General features: G+C 52.1%; 1 protein-coding gene across 1 annotated transcript in view; it reads left to right on the top strand.

Annotated features, from left to right (window-relative positions):
* NTN1 (netrin 1) overlaps positions 1 to 15,814 on the top strand; it is a gene marked incomplete at both ends in the record, with an annotated part of 105,945 nt that overhangs the window by 43,328 nt on the left and 46,803 nt on the right. The window contains one exon of the mRNA XM_082326521.1: positions 12,312 to 12,500. Within this exon, the coding sequence (XP_082182647.1) occupies positions 12,312 to 12,500 (189 nt within the window). The remainder of the gene's footprint in view (positions 1 to 12,311; positions 12,501 to 15,814) is intronic.

The raw sequence follows: 15,814 nt of genomic DNA, 5'->3' as shown, positions 1-15,814 counted from the left end.
ATTCTGGCTCCTGTTACCCAGAGCTCTCAGCTTTTCCCACCACAAAACCCTCCCAGGGTTTATCTGAGGCACGTGCCCGCTTCCAGAAAGGGAAACTGAGGCCCAGCGGTGTTAGGCGGCTTGGCCAGGATTACACTGGGCTCAGTAACAAAGCCATGGCAGGACCTTCTCTGCATCTGGTGGAGTTCGTTTGTGTGCCAGAGTGCAGGGAAGGGGATGGTGCAGCTGTGTTTGTCACCAGCTGTGATGGCCCAGGGAAGTGGGTGCCCATGCACTGGCAGAGCGTGCCTTGGGAAAGGCAGGGGTGGGCAGGAATGGGCTTGGAAGAGGGGAGAGCTGACTCTGCTGGTTGCTTTGGCATCGACAGCTACAGAATTTTGGGGTGTTTCTAGAGCAGGAACAAGGGCAGAGCAGAGAGAACAAACACATGTGCCAGTGGTCAGCTTCCCACCTTCCTCCAACCATGCATGGGGAATGGGTGGCCCTTGTTTTCATAGCTACTGTAGGACTGATTGAAAGGGGATTAATTTGCAGCAATATCTACTGCATTTTATTAGCCTAACAGGGAGGCGATGTGTTGGTGCCTTGCCCCAGGCTCCTGCAATGATGTTTCCCATGTACACACCTGCCTCAGCAGAGCACTTTGCAGATTTCCAGCGGCTCAGGCCCTTTTCAGGGTTGTTTGCTCGTGAACTGAAGGAGCCCAAAGGGATTAGGGAACCTCATTGCCAGAAAAACAGAGAGACACCCACCATGCAGGGAAGAGCAAGACTTATTTTGGACCAGTGGTGCTTGATATCTGCTTTTGAAGACACTGGTTCTTCACTGCACAACAGCTGATGCAAGAAACCGGTCCCATGAAGCACTCATCTATTTTGAAATGCATTGATTAATAGAACAGGGTTGGAAAATGCTTTCAAAAAATGGGTGACTCAATCTTATCTCCGGCAGCTTAGAGTGGCTCAAGGCTTTGGTCTCTCACCTGTGTGTCCTTTTCGACACAGCTCAAGGCTTTTGGTCTCTCACCTGTGTGTCCTTTTCGACACAGCCTGGGCTTTGCAGCTGGGGATGGCACGGGCAGAGATGAGTTTTTCTGCCCCTCCTGGTCTGGCCTCCGGGCTGGGAAGGAGAGCTGTGCTGGGGAGCATCTCCTCGCCAGGGAAAGAGCCACCGAGCAAAGGTGGCCGAGTCCAGGCTGTGTTGCACGGAGCGGGGACAGCCCGCACGGCCAGGCTCTCCGTGGCAGCACAGACGCTCGGCCCCGCTCCGCTGGGTGGAAACGAATGCGCTGAGCTGCCAACTGCTCCCCTGAGCCAGCTCGGCCTCAGAGAGAAACCAAAACCCTTCCCAAGAGCCGTCATCTGTCAAGCTTGTTTTACTGTCTGGCACGTCAAGTGGCCAAGCTGAGGTTTGTAATTCATGGGGAAGGGGAGGAGGCCGCGGCGAGAGCTCCCGAAGCCAGCCCGTGCTCCATCTCCCAGCACAAGGCAGGGGCTGGAGCAGCATCTGCAGGCACAGGCATGACCATCTCCCAGACAAGCCTACAATGTGGAACAGAACGGAGGGATCCATCCCCTTGGAAAGTCCCTCTCCCTGGGGCTTTTGTCCGTGTAATAACAGAGCAGCTCCGCGGGTCACTCATGGGAGCTGCCTGCAGGGTAGCATCCTTTCCCAGCTCCGAAAAGGATGCTGTCTTCTGGGCAAGGGTCCCCTTTTCCTTGATGGCACAGGGGTCCGAGGGCCTGGGAGGTGTAAATACACAGATGCAGCCACTGGCCCTGCCCGGGGTGATGAGGCGATGCGATCCTGGCAGAGAGGAGGGAAGGCAGCATCAAACCGATGGCCAGGGAAGGACAAAAGGGTCGTTCAAAGGAGAAAATGGTGCCGGCAGCCTCCAAAGGGAAATCCTGCAAGAGCTGGTCTTTGGAGAGGTGTTTCTGGTACAGCGGCACAGAGACCTGGACTCCGTGTCACGTCGGAGGGGATGCCACTGGCTTTGGGGGGAGATGACCAGCCAGGGATCATGCACGGCTTTGTGACAGGCTCTGGCAGCAGCCCGTAGCTCCCAGCCGCAGGGTCCCTTCGGTAGCGGGTCTGGCTGGGCCTGGTTTAACAATTCCCCTGGCCCTGCTCCAGACAAGATTGGGAAATGATCTAGGGTTAAAAAAACACAACATGTTCCTGAACACGCTTTGTTTGTTTTTAAACTAGAGCCCGGCACAGCCCAACCTCACAGGCGGTTGAATTAGCACAACCGTAGAGGCAGTGACTGGGCACATGAGTGGCATCATTTTAAGCTGGGTCTGCCCTGGAGGAATCACAGCCTGAGCTGGTTTAAAACCACTTTGCATTGCTTTCAGCCCTCGGCTGTCAGGGAACCATGGCCAAGCTTCCTGGCTCCTTGGGGCAGCGATGGGAGCAGAGCTAAGGCTGTTTGCATCGCTGGTCCTTTTAGACTGAGCAATTTTAATACAGATTTTAAAATCTTTTGACTCTTTGCTGGGTTGGTTGCATTATCAGGCCTTTTGCATTTTGAGTAACCTTTGCTCTGAATGTGCAAGTTCTTTCAGTATCTGTTTCTGCTGGGACATTAACCCTCAAGTGGCTGACATACTCCTGCATCAGAAATGTAGGAAAACTTACAGAAAAATGCCTTGGGCTGGGGCAGTGGTGGCCTGTGCGCTGGGCGTGCTGGCTCCTGCCCCTTGGCCTGGGCTGGAGCATCACTTTGAGGTTGCAGTGCTCAGATCCCTGTCACCATGTGCCCTCCTTTTGAGCTGCGGGGCTCTGGTTTTACAGAAACACGGAAGTATTGATGAGACCAAGCACTGAGGGACTGGGATGCTGATTTTGGCAGTTAGAAAAGTATCTGCTAAACCTGCAGCAGTTCATAACTGCCCGTTGAGGTTAGCAGACTGGACAGGTAGGAGGTAAGCACCATGGCGTGGGGTAGAGAGAGGAGAAAGGTCTTCTGGCAAAGTACCGCAGCGGTAGGAGGAAAGCTGCTGCTGAGATCTGTACTAGATAAGAGGGAAACCACAAGGCCAGAGCCTAAGTGGATAAATTGTTCCCAAGTGGATTCCCCTCAGACTCTAAATAAACATCGACCCTTAAGGAGCACCTCGGAGCTCGGCTGGGGTGGGCAGAGCTGGGGCTGGTGGCTGTGTGCTTTCTCTGATAACCTGGAGGTTGTTGGGTGAGCTCTCCCGTTAGCTCCTGCCTTCGGATGGCATCTGGATGAATTAGGAGATGCAAACAATTCATTTCAAAGTATTTACAACCTCAGGAGGCTGGATTTGGATGGTGCAATTAAATAAAGAGAGCTGATGACGTCCTGGTATCATCTCCCAGATTGAAATAGAGTTCACTTCTTGACTTTTCCTTTCTCAAAAAAATAAATTAATTAAGCTCTTTCCAGGCTGAAGCTTACCTGCAAACTTCCTGCACAATACCTGGTTTGCAGAGAAGATCTCCTGGTCAAATCCCACAGGTACTGAAGAGAAGGGAGCTCTTGCTAGATCACCCAGGATGTGCCTGCGAGCACCATCGCTTCACTGGCCGTGCTGGGACCCAATGTGGGTGCAATCTGCTGGCAGTTTCAGTGCAGGACAGGAGAGGCTGGCACTTGTCCTTCCCAGCCACAGGTCAGCTCCCAGGTGAGGTCCACCTGCAGCTCTCATCCCACCCCTCAGAGATGGTTCCTCCAGTCCTTGTTGAGGCAGACTCATGATGTAGGCTACGAGGCTGAAGCCCTCATCTGCAGACAGCTTTCAGAGATACTCTAGATGGAAGAAGACTCTACTCCAGTCGCTGTTGGAGAGCAGCCGATGTCCCCTCCCAGCACACTCGCTGGAGGAAGCAAGGGCAATTTGCAGCCCATTTCCAGGCACTTTGAGTACAACCGTGTGTGCTGTGCCAGGGCTAGGCTTGCTTTATGATTTGCATCCTGTATTGAGTAAGACAGCTTTTGTTTTGGGATAAAATGCCTTGGGTGAGAGGCTGCCACAAATCTCAACATTTCAATGCAACACAACAGGCCCACAGGTCCATCCTCATTGCCGGTTGATAGACAGTCAGCTGCCTGGTGGCTTTGAAGGAGCCATCGCATGTCACTGGAGATGTCCCCGAGGGTTCAAGGCAGGAATACACAAATCAGTGGGACCTTGCTGGCTGCGAGCAGCTGTTTGCCACATGTGCCGGCTAGCAATGGGGAGATCTCCACTGCTCAGAGATTGTTAAAATCTGGTTCATAATCTGAACATCTCATAGCTGTAAATCTCCCAGGAATAAGTCTTGCTCTTGCTCCTCTGATGCTTCCTGCAGGGCCAGAAACACTGTGTGGACAGCCACGAAATACCTAGTGAGATTTCGGTGCTCCAGTCCAGTCTGGAACTAATAAATGTGGGAGCAGTTATGAAAATATCTCCCTCCCTGAAATTAATAAAAACATATATCAGACCACAGTCAGACAGGTTCACATCACAGGTTAAGTCGCGAGTAGTGTCTGTCACTGTTGCAACCAGCTCCCATGGCATGAGGGGCTGGAGGGACGGGTGGGCAGCCACTGTGCCTGGTTTGCAGCAGCTGCTGGGTGGTCTCCAAAGGGATCTTGTGCTGTTGGGAAGAGCTTTGGTCTCACAGCACTGGAAAGAAGTTGATAATTGTGAGTGTCGACAAAGTAATCCTCAGTAGCTGATCTGATGGGACTTATACTTTCCTCTTTTGGGTTTGATCTGTGAGCAGCTCTGGACTTTCTCCCTGTATCTGTTTTCAAAACCACATGCCATTGACCACATACTGGTTGTTGGCTCTGCCAAGCTGTCTGCTGCCCAGTTTTGACAGCCAGTATTTGAGTTGGTTACAGGTGCTGATGGGCGACTGGTTTACCATGGATGTGCCTGGTTTACCCTACTGTCTGCTGGGTTGAGGGCAATCCCCAAAACATATTCATGGGTTGAATCCGTCAAGTTCTGCTGTTTAGCATTGCTTCTCCTACCCAATCCCTAGCATGTGCTGAAGTTTCACCCTTCCTGCTGATGAGCCTGCCGATGACCATCACTGTTGGGGAGGTCTGATGTACGGAGCTGAATCTCGTACCAAAGGCAGGAGGAGCGCTGTGGGTTGGCACTGCTGTGCTCAGCACCCGAGAGTCCACCGGCAGGACAAGCATCTACTGCCCTGTCTCTACAGACTTGGTTTTGAGCTTGGTTTTGAGCTTGGTTTGGTCAGTGAAAATAAGATCTTCAGGGAATTTAGCTGCAAAACTCCATCAGCTTCAACTGAACATGTCCCCCATTTTTCAGTGACTTAGAAACTCAGCCAAGCTTGAGCAGTTCTCTTAGAGACAGCAAAAGACACATCCCTACAAGGGAGCAATGTTTTTCTTTTTAAGCCTTGGCTTCAAATATAAGGGCAATAGATTTTCTTTAAGGAAAGAAAACCCCAAATTTGTTAACATTGGCACAACTTCCTATTTTTCACTAGCCTTGTTTCTCATTAGTAGCTGAATCATTTTAGCAGGAACTTTTCCAGAAATATTCAGCCTGAGTCAGACACCGGTCTCAAACATTTCAGCCCAAACAGTGAGTTTGGCATTTTTTTACATAAAAGAAAATGAGGGTCTTATCGTTGGAAATGTCAGGCAGGCCTAAATGTTGCTGTTACCAACTTGGGCTTCAGTATGGCAGAGCGTTGTTATACTTTGCAGAACAAACGTTGACAGGGGGACATCTCCAGGGCTTGCTGGTCCCTGGGGCACGTTGGGGATTGGGAACTGGGCAAAGTGATGGGCACTTGGGGTGTGTAGCATGCCCAGGGAGGTCCTGGGTCACTCTGATGCCATCTTGTCTAGAGCTTTTCTGCAGAATTGCCATTCCTCAGGTTTTTCGTGCATGGAAAAATCTTCTGTTCCCCAACCCCTTTTTATGTCACCGGAAAGACTTTCTCGGCGTGTTTCTCCCCAGGACCCCTCTCTCTTGCTTCACCTACAGTTGCAGTTTGGCCTTTTCTTGCTCTCAGGGGTGTTTCTCATGGGTGGAGAGGGGCGAGAGGCATTTGGCCTCATGGGGAGCAGCTCGGAGTATGAGGGGCTGCCCAAAAAGCCTTCAGTCCCAGCAGCGGGGGCTCTCTGGGATGCATCAGCAAGGATGGGGTGTTCCTCCGCCCACCACCAGTACACACTTGCTTTTGCTGCAAGCCAGGTTTGTGGCTCCGGTTTCGTGGGCAATGCCAGCCATAGCTGCATATTTTGTGGTGCATCTGCACACTTTCCTCCGTCTTTTTGCTCCAACTGTCAGGAAAACCTGGGGCCTGGCGCAGACCCTGTGTCTCCCCCTCACAGCCACAACACCCTGATGGATTTCCCCTTCGGTGGATTAGCTCAAGCAAACCAAACCAATTTCCGATCCTCCTCCTTACTCAGACTTAGCAGCGCACACAAATGAATTTTCCCGAGCAAACGTTTTCGTTTAGTGTCGGCCAACTGGGTCTGTGGTGGGTGGCACCGCGCCACATGGAAGGGCGCAGGGCCGTCTGCCCTGCAAGCAGAGCTGGATCCGGCTTCTCCGTCCTGATGGCTCCAGGCTCCCGGGGCCACGTGCGGTGGCTGTACTGTGCAGGATGTCACTGCTGCCATGGCCGGTGTTCATCCATGCAATCCATCCAGTAAGCATGGCCAGAAACCCCCTCCCCAGCTCGGGCAGCATCCATGCCCCCCCGGGGACATCCCTGCAGGGCCACACCACCTGGGATCACTCACTGGGCACAGCCCTGGCAGCCCAACGCACCACAGCCCGTGCTGGACCACAGGGGTCCGGCGGCACACCGCCGTGTGGGAGCTCATCCGGCAGCTCCAGGTTCATGCCCAGCTGCTCCAAAGCCTCAAACCAGCCAGCAGCAGGCTTGAAGGGATGCGATGCTGTAGGGAAGCAGGGACGCCTTCCCGCTGTCTCCATAGGGACTTTCTTTTTACCTCCCAGTCCAGCAAGCAGACAGGTCTCCACTGGATCTGGCTGCTCCATCTCCATTGTCCCCTCTCCTTGATTTAAGACTGACTGTTTCCTTGACCAATATGGCCCTCAAAAATAACATCCCTGAAGATATCTCCAGGGGTCCCCTGGGAGCAAAGCCCCTCCCCATATGGACACGGGCAGGGTTCCCCTCTCAGCTGCCAGGACGATGCCCGCGAGGCTTGCTCCTGCGGAAGAGAAATAATGGCTCAGGCTGAGCTAGCAATTTTCTGGCAAAAAAAACTTATCTGGGAAAAGGACAATTTTAAGGAGACTGAGACTATTCATAAGTTCAAGTCAAATTTAGAGATTACTTTCAGTCCCTGGCTTCTTCTATCCTCCCCTCTCCCTTCCCCCTTCTCCCGAATTATTGTTTCCAAAAATTAAAACAAAATGTTTTGGGGTTTTCATTTGTTTAAAAAGCAACTTGCATTTTGAAAATTGCCAAAATATAAGTTTTGGAAGGGTGGGGTCTTTTGAAAGGATAGCATTGTCATTGCTGAATGAAAACCGCGGAAAGGAATGTGTCCTGGGAGACGCAGGGCGCTGGGGTGCGGGGCCCAGGGGACACGGCGGCAGCACAAAAGACCACAACCACAGCTCCCACCACACAGCTCCAGCCTGTGCCTCCCATTCACCTATCTCCTTTCATTCTCCCAAATGGAAAATCCTGCCTGCCTTGACCTTCTTTGACAGATTCATTTGACCAAGTCACTGTTTTTAATGCGGAGATGCTTCTGCTGTAGTTTCTTCACCTGGCTCCAAACCACAGCTTTCCTCTTTTCTGCTCCAGCCTTCTCCAGGTTTCTGAACATCTGCGTTTAAGTGATATCTGGTTATTCATATCGGAGCCTGGCGGCCCAGGTAGAGACTGTTTGATGAAGCTCTGTACATCTGTGCGCAATAAAGTCAGTGAATAAAAGGCTTGTGAGGTCCTTGGCAAAATGAGAGAAAGAAGAGAGCAGGAGACAGCAGCACTGAGCTTAGTCGAGAAACTGGAGCCAAAATCTTTCATCGGAGAGGTCTCAGCACCTGGCACATATTTTGCCGATAGCTGGGTCCGTGCTGGGTCTGCAGCCCGTGCAGAGGTGTCTTCTCTACTGGGTGAAAAGCAAAGCATGGAGAGCATAGGTGATACCAATATTGGGAGGTGATTTTTATTACAGCCAGTGAAGGCGTTCATAGAAAGAAAAGACGGATTGCTAAAGAGCCACTTATTGTGGCAGGGAAATTCAAACCAAGAAGCACTGGCTGGAAATTAAAGCCAGGCCAATTCATGTTAGGAACGAGGCAAAATGCTTTAGCACAGCAGGGGATTAACCGTCGGCTGAGGGAGAGGGTGGGCGGGAGCTGCGTTTCCTGAGCGGCTCTGTCCAGGGAAAATGTGGCCAGGCGAGCCACACGCCCTGCCCGCGGCACCCGGGGACCGCACACAGATTCGGAGCTGGGATCCAAAAGCATCATAACCTGCTGCTGGGTCCCTGTCGGTCCTAACAGCCGGCTCCCAGCGATAGCAGTGTGCCCAAGCATTGCCTGCACTCGGCATCTCGAGGCCCCCACCACCAGTTTTCTCCGAGGCTGTAGCACCAGCATGATGGATCCCATCATGACGTGTCCCAGCCTCGTCCCCAGCAAAGACTTTCTGACGCCTAGATGGGTCATTTATTGCATTGCCCTAATTCTTCCATCCCTATGCGCTATTGTCAGGAAAAAATAGGATGGCGATTTTTCGTTCGGTCAGTCCAAGCCTCTCCCATTGGGCATCTGCAAACACATCAGGCTACAGATGGAGCTGCCAGCCAGTCCTGCTGGTGGCCAGTGGTGCACAGCACTGGCCAGTCAGGACCCAGGCACTCAGGGCGAGCACAGGAGACAGTAACGTCAATTAAAACCACTCTCCTTGGGTCAGTTTGACCCCTTCTGTCTGCATAAACAGGTGGATCGGGAGGGGGCGGATGATGGAAAAGCACCCATGTGCATGGGGTTAGGAGGCAATCGATGTCCTGCGGATGTCCTCCGTGCCCTGGGAGTGCAGGTGGAAGGAGGGGACAGAGCCAAGGCTAAGCTGACGGAGCCAAAAAAAACTGAGAAGTCACGGTGGAGGGGCGGCCGTCGCTCCCTGGCTGCTTGTGGTGCTTGTGAGGAGCTCGCAGGAAGGCTAAGTGCAGGGACACTGGGCATGGAGAGGGGCTCGACCAGTCCACATCTTCTGCCTCCTGGGAGGGTTTCTACCCCGAGGCATACACAATCTTTAGGTCCTTTGCTCTGGATGAGGACAGGGACGGCTGTTGCGGGGAGCTCCTTACAGCTTCTTGTGAGGTTCAGCTTCTTCCCTTCTCCAGACACTGGATTTTTCTGTCCCTGGAAGATCAATGTAAAATTGATCCTGGGAGCAGGGCTGCAAGCAGCTCTGCACACTCCACTTATTCCTCCACATTCCCGCGCAGCTCTGCCCTGGTGGGACCAGCTGAAATATTTCCAAGGATATTGAGAAAATCCCAGGACTTCTGCTTTTCTGGCTTTGCAAAAACATTTCTTGCTTATCAAGTAACCCAAAGAAATGCGAAGATTTTTCACTCACTCTTCGGGTGGGCTGAGCTTTGAATTTGAAAAAGGGATTTGCCAATGCAATCTTGCAAAATAAGTTGAGTACTGAGTCCAGCTCTCCTAAAATACAAGTTTTAGGAGGAGGTGAGGTTTCATGCTCTTTGGAAAACATGCATTTCTGCCAGCTTCAAGGAAGAACTAGGTCTTCTGGGAGGCCATGCCACCCCCTGGAGAAATGTCTCCTCATCTTGGTCAACAGGGACTAAATCCTGCAGTTTGTAGCACCAAAGGCAGAGCTGCTAGTGGGTCTCGTCTTTGAATGATGGAGATGTGCCTGCATGGTCACAGGCTACAGCAGGGAAGACAGGACCTCAAAGTGAGGGACTTAAATCTTTTTTTATCTCTGTTTGAGCTGAGTCCTGAGGCCGTGCCATTGATACAGGTGTTGCCTGGGTGGTTAGCTACAGCCAAGAGGACGCCCTTCGTGTTGCAGCCCTGGTGCACCTCTCATCTAGCCTCTCATGCCTGGTGGAAGGCTCTGCCCTGAGCAGAGGAACCAGCCCTCAGCCCTGTGCCTCCTGCACAGAGGGAAGAGCGTTTAATCTCAGCATCTCGCATCTCTGTAAAACAAGGATTGGGACTTTAAAAACACCACCTCCTTCCCAAAAGCTTAGCTCGTGCGTTCTGCAGGGCAAGAATCACCTCTAATCCCCTATTTGTACGGTGCCGACTGCGGCCGAGCCGCTGTGCTGGCAGGGGCTGGTCGGCACGCTGCGAGAAAAGGAGAATACCAGAGCTGAGCGGCTGCTGGGGTGCTCGTAGCAAAGCACAAAGTGCTTTTCCTGAGGTTAAGATGGAAGTGGAAAAACCTACAAGGGGGGAAGCAGAAAGCATCTGGTGCGTGCTCCTGTGCTTCTTTTAGATGCAAACAGGCTGTTTAAGTGCACTTGCAGCCTCAGCAAATGTGTCTGTGGGACTGGCCAGATCTAAAAAGCAGCAATTCCCTCTGCGGGCAGGAGCCGTGTCTCCGGTCTCCTTGATGGTTGTCTCCTGTTTTGGGAGATGACAAATGTACCCGCAGGCTGGTGGGCTCATCTAAGGAGAGGCAAACCACGGTTCAAAGTCTTGGCCCCGCTCGGTGTCAGGAATCTCACTTTCTCACGGCTGGCAAACCGCTCTCGGGCCACTCTTCTCACCATTAGCACGTTGGTGGCTGCTTCTCCTGCTCTGCCAGCGTTTGGTGGGGACGTGAGGTTGGGCCTCACCACGTCAGCCAGAGGAATTCAGATTGCAAAGCACAGAGAGAGTGGTCTCCATCCCGCTGGTCAGACGTGTCCAGAGGATTTTGCTCTCCCTTTTGCTTTCACGTTGTGAGTTAGCTGGGGATTGTTCCTGATAAATAATCCGGAACTGCACTGTAATTTTCTGGATTGAAATTTGATAATTAAGCAAATACAGCATGTCTTTGTCTTGGGCAAGCACCATAAGGTAAACAGGAAGGAATGAGGGATTAAGATGTCTCTGCTCTGAAGGAAGGTGACAAGCCCAGAGCCGTGACACCTTCGTGCCGAGCCGAGAGGCCCAGCTGTGGGTTGGCATTGCACAGATGCATTGTTCGGGGGTGAAGAGCAAATAAAAGCAAAGGGAAAAGAAAACAAGCTATAAAATTCTCGGCAAAGCACAGAGCCCCAGCAACTGCCTCTTGATGTTCCCGTGACAGCTCTGGGGAGAGGCAGGCGAGGGGTCGAGCTTTTGAAGTCCTTAAGTTGTCCTTTGCAAAGGCCTCCTGTTAAAATAGTCCCTCTGTTGACATTAGGCTGCATATGGTGGAGAAATTGGACATCTCCTGGCAGGTTCAGTCACAGCACATGCAATCAAAGCAGAGAGGGACTTTTTGGTATTTGACTAACTGGGCGTCAGGCTGGCCCTGTCCCAGCGGCAGGATGAGAGATGCGGAGGCAGAGGTGAGGTTTTATCGGCATGTTCAGGGCTGCAGACGTGTAACAGAGCTTGGTGCTACAGGTGCAAAGCACGGGAAGGGAAGCTGGGGAAGAAGCTAGCTAGGAAGGTCTTGAAATGATATTTGGAGCTCAAACACACGTATGTGTCAGGACTGGTGAGAGTGGGAATACTGGGAAGGTGGGGCAGGTGATGTTGGAAACACCCTTTCCCCCGGGGGCAGACAGAGGGGGCTCCCGGGGTGCTGGGAAGCAGGGGGTTTCGCAGCAGTTTGGGGTGGGCTTTGTACCGAGCAGTAGCACGATATGAAGCACCACGGTGCGAGAGCAGGCGAGAAGGGAGACAAGCAGTGCTCGCATGGGGCAAAGCGCTTGCGACAAAGCTGGAGGAGCAGCCGGGGGGTAGCGCGTTGCTGTTTCCTACCCACGGATGGGCTCCCAGCCCTCGGAACCCTGGCTGCATCCAGCTTTTAATTCACATTAAGAGAAGGGAGAGCCAAAAACCATATTTGTTGCAAGTCACAATGGTGAAATGAGGTCTCGGTGACTTCAGCTTCCCCTCCAAAGAGCTGGACTCACCTTATAGAACTGGAGGGATGTGGGTTAGCAGTTGGCATCCCATAGGCAGAGGTGCCACCAGAGCACCCCATCCTGTGACAGCCCCGCTGCGGCAGGGCACCCCGGGCAGGACCTCGAGGGTGACCAGCCCCATGCACGCAGGTTCCCCAGGTTCCCCTGGGGTTGGCACCTCCGCGGCCGGGCGCAGATGCTGACGGTCTCCACTCTCTGCCTCTCGCAGCCTGCAACTGCAACCTCCACGCCCGGCGGTGCCGCTTCAACATGGAGCTCTACAAGCTGTCGGGGCGCAAGAGCGGCGGCGTCTGCCTGAACTGCCGGCACAACACTGCGGGGCGGCACTGCCACTACTGCAAGGAGGGCTTCTACCGGGACCTCAGCAAGCCCATCTCCCACCGCAAGGCCTGCAAAGGTACCGGGTCGGGGGTGGGATGGTCAGGAGTGCATGGCTCCTTCTTCTCCAGCCCCTTCCTGCCGCTCCTGCTTCCACAGCTCCTGCTCTCGCCGAACTCCTCCCTCACCCAAACCAAGCCCTTGAAATGACTTTTCTTGCCCACATGTTCCCTGCCATCACCTCTCCCTGGTCTCCTCAGCCTGCTGGTGAGGATGAGGCCACCAAAATATGAAAAGTCCTCACTGCTGAGGATGACTTTACATTATTTCAGGTTTTATTACTTATAAATCATGCTTCATCTGCTCCAATAGCCACAGCTAACTTTGTCATCACATACTTAAGGGCAGAGTTGCAGGTACAGGGGTAGATGTAGCGTCTGTAAATTAACCTCCTCCAAACGCCTCTCTCCTGCTCCCACCCTCCAACCTCGCCCCCAGCGCTGCGGGGGGCACAGGCAGCGCTTAACCCACGCACAAAACATTTCACTCCTCAGGACGAGGCGAGAACAGTAAAATGGGAAAGAATTTTATTTTGAGCTCAGCAAATGGAGTTTTTTGAGGTTTCCTCTTCAGTTGGGAAGGCGAGCGGGGCTTCAGCTGGGGCGGGAGCAGCAATAAGAGCAAATCCTGCAAATGGACTTTTTTAACTCTCAGCTGTCTGGTGGAAGAGATACAAATCCTGAACCTGAGACGCAGCTAAAGGAATCAAGCAAACATGCAAAAGCCAGATTAGAAGATGCTGGGGTTTCCCGCAGAAAACTTCATCTCTTTTCTCTCTAAGGACTCATTTCAACAAGAAAATGAAAGCTTTTTGGCCCGAGATGGGTATTTTTGGCTGGAAAGCTTTGGGTCTTCAGCATTTTCAACTTTTTAATGAAAATGTTTCTTCATGGTTTGTTTTTTTTTTTTTTTTTCCCACTGAAAACAGACACTCTTTGCCAAAGCAGAAGAAGAAATAGCTTCTTTAGACAGCCCTACTCCCCCTTTTTTTACCTTGTAAAAACTATTTCAACAAGACATTTTTGACCCACCCTGCGCTGAGGCTGCTAACAAGCTACGGCTTCAGCCAAGGCTCGGGATGGTGGGATGTAAACCCAGCCCGCGGCTCTGGCGGGGAGAGGAGCTGCCGTTTCGGGGTCCAAGGAGCCAGAAGGCAGGGGTGCAGGGGTGCAGGGGGCTGAGCCACTTCCATGCCAGCCCCAACACCCAGCATCCCGGCCGGATCCCTGCTCCGGCAGCGAGCTGCCTGCTGTGCCCAGCCGCACCTTGCTCCCCGTTCCCGAGCGGATATGTGTCGTAATAAGGTTCATATTTCTGCTTTCACGGCCGGGTTGCAGCCGAAGTAACAGCACATTAGGTTGATGCAAACAAAGGGAAATTGTGAAGGCGTGGGATCTCCTCAAGCGGGGCCGGGCACTGCGGCATCCATCTCCCCCCGGCAGCGGTGTGCTCGCAGAGGCATTTGCTGATGTCCAGAGCCTGATTCTCATTTACCTTCCTGCTCCCCAGAAAGGGTTTTGGAGTGCTGGGGCAGTGGGGGGAATTCCCAGCCCTCCCCAAGCACACTGAACTCCTTCCCAGGGCTCTTGTTTATCCCGGCTGCCTCCCCAGCACGGGGGTTCCTGGGGACGTGGTGGGATTTGGGGGAGAAGAGGGCTCTTTCCCAGCCATGGGGTCACTGTGCATCTACAGGGATTCCTCTGGGATCAGCACAGGGAGCACGGAGCAGGGAGGGGATGCTCAGCTGGAGGGTAGGGTAGATCCCATCCCCTGGCCATCCCCAGCTTTTCCATCCTGGGAAAAGGCAGTCCCTGCCCTGTGTTGGCAGTGATGTCCACATTTCACCCTCTCTGTCTCATTGACTCCGGCATTTCCCAGGACCTTCCTCTCTCCTGCTTTTCCCAGCTCTCCTACCCGGCCAGGCAGCCTGCTGCCCCTGCCCTGCCCATTTATCCTTGCTGTGCCCTGGCCCCTCGCCCTTGCTGACCTCTCCGTGGCTGATAGCACAGTAGTCCTACCCAAAACGTACAGCCGAGTGGCAGGTGGTACCTGCAGGTGGGAAACCTCAGAGCCATGCCGTGCCTCAGTTTCCCCAAGCGAGCACCCAGGAAGACGTGCGCTGGCCTTCGCGAGGCACACTGCAAGGTTTTAAGGCTGAATTTCCCAGTCGCTGGGTCATTCACTCTATTAAACGCTCTTTGCAATTGTCCTTTTCTCATCCCCCTGCCTTCTCGAACCGCTCCTGCTCTTGAAATTTGAGATCGCCAAATTTAAATACTTCTCCAACCCCCCATGGTTTATAACAAAAATGTGGCTATTGGAGCTAACAGATACAAAGGTATGTAATAAATATGCTGGTGCATGAACAGCTTCCCGACTCGCAGGCTATTAGCACAATTTCACAGTAGTTGGAAAGGTTTATTGTTGGCGTAATCCATCGTCCTATACAAAAGCGGGTGAAATGAAGTTTCCTACAGCAAAGGCATTCCTTTGAAAACTCGTTTTCCTGAGCTCTGTTTATGACACAGGGGATTTTATGTTCCCTCTATTTTTCTTCCCTGATTCAGGGACTGTTCTGAAATAATTGTGGAAAACAGGCATTTTTAAAAAACAAACCCTACCATCTAACAACTTCAGCCATTTCTCCATTGATAACAATATTAATTTATCATCTCACCAAGCCATCTGCCGATGGGCAAAGCTCTCCCAGAGTCTCATCTCGACTGAATGTGTTCAGAATTAAGGAATTAACCATCCTGTAGCATCTGCCATCTCCCTCACAACTGCCTGATGTCTCATCTCACCCAGCAGATTGTGTTTTCTCTATAAGACTTGATTCTTTCAACCATCGCATTGCTCCGTTCATGTCCTACACGTAACACATTTAAACAAATGCATATAATAGAGCACCGGTGCCTTGTGAGCCGATAGAGAGCTGTCAAGGAAGCATGCAGCACTCTTAACCACGCTGGCAAGGGTGCGTGAGCTCGGGCGAACTCACAGCAAATGTTCCATGAAAGAGCTTTTGAAGAGATTTTTGTATTAATTCAACTTCATTAATTCAGCCTAACAGACAGATCCAGCTAAACTGCCTTTCCTCTCACTTGTGTTTCTCATCTCTCACTCCATCCTGTGCACTAGGCTATATGTACCTCGATTCATAATGCATCTAACATCAGAAAATTATAGAGGCATGACTTGCATTATTTTAAATGGTTGGTTTTGGTATTTATGCAAAAATGTCACATTGCAGAAATGTTTGCACAATGTCTACTTTTTTTTTAACTCAGAGAAAAAGAAAATGCTACAAACTTTTGCATGTGTTGCAGGGCA

Source organism: Platalea leucorodia (assembly GCF_965183815.1).
Source record: "Platalea leucorodia genome assembly, chromosome: 14".
Taxonomy (NCBI): Eukaryota; Metazoa; Chordata; class Aves; order Pelecaniformes; family Threskiornithidae; genus Platalea; species Platalea leucorodia.
This window is presented reverse-complemented; position numbering and strand designations above follow the sequence as displayed.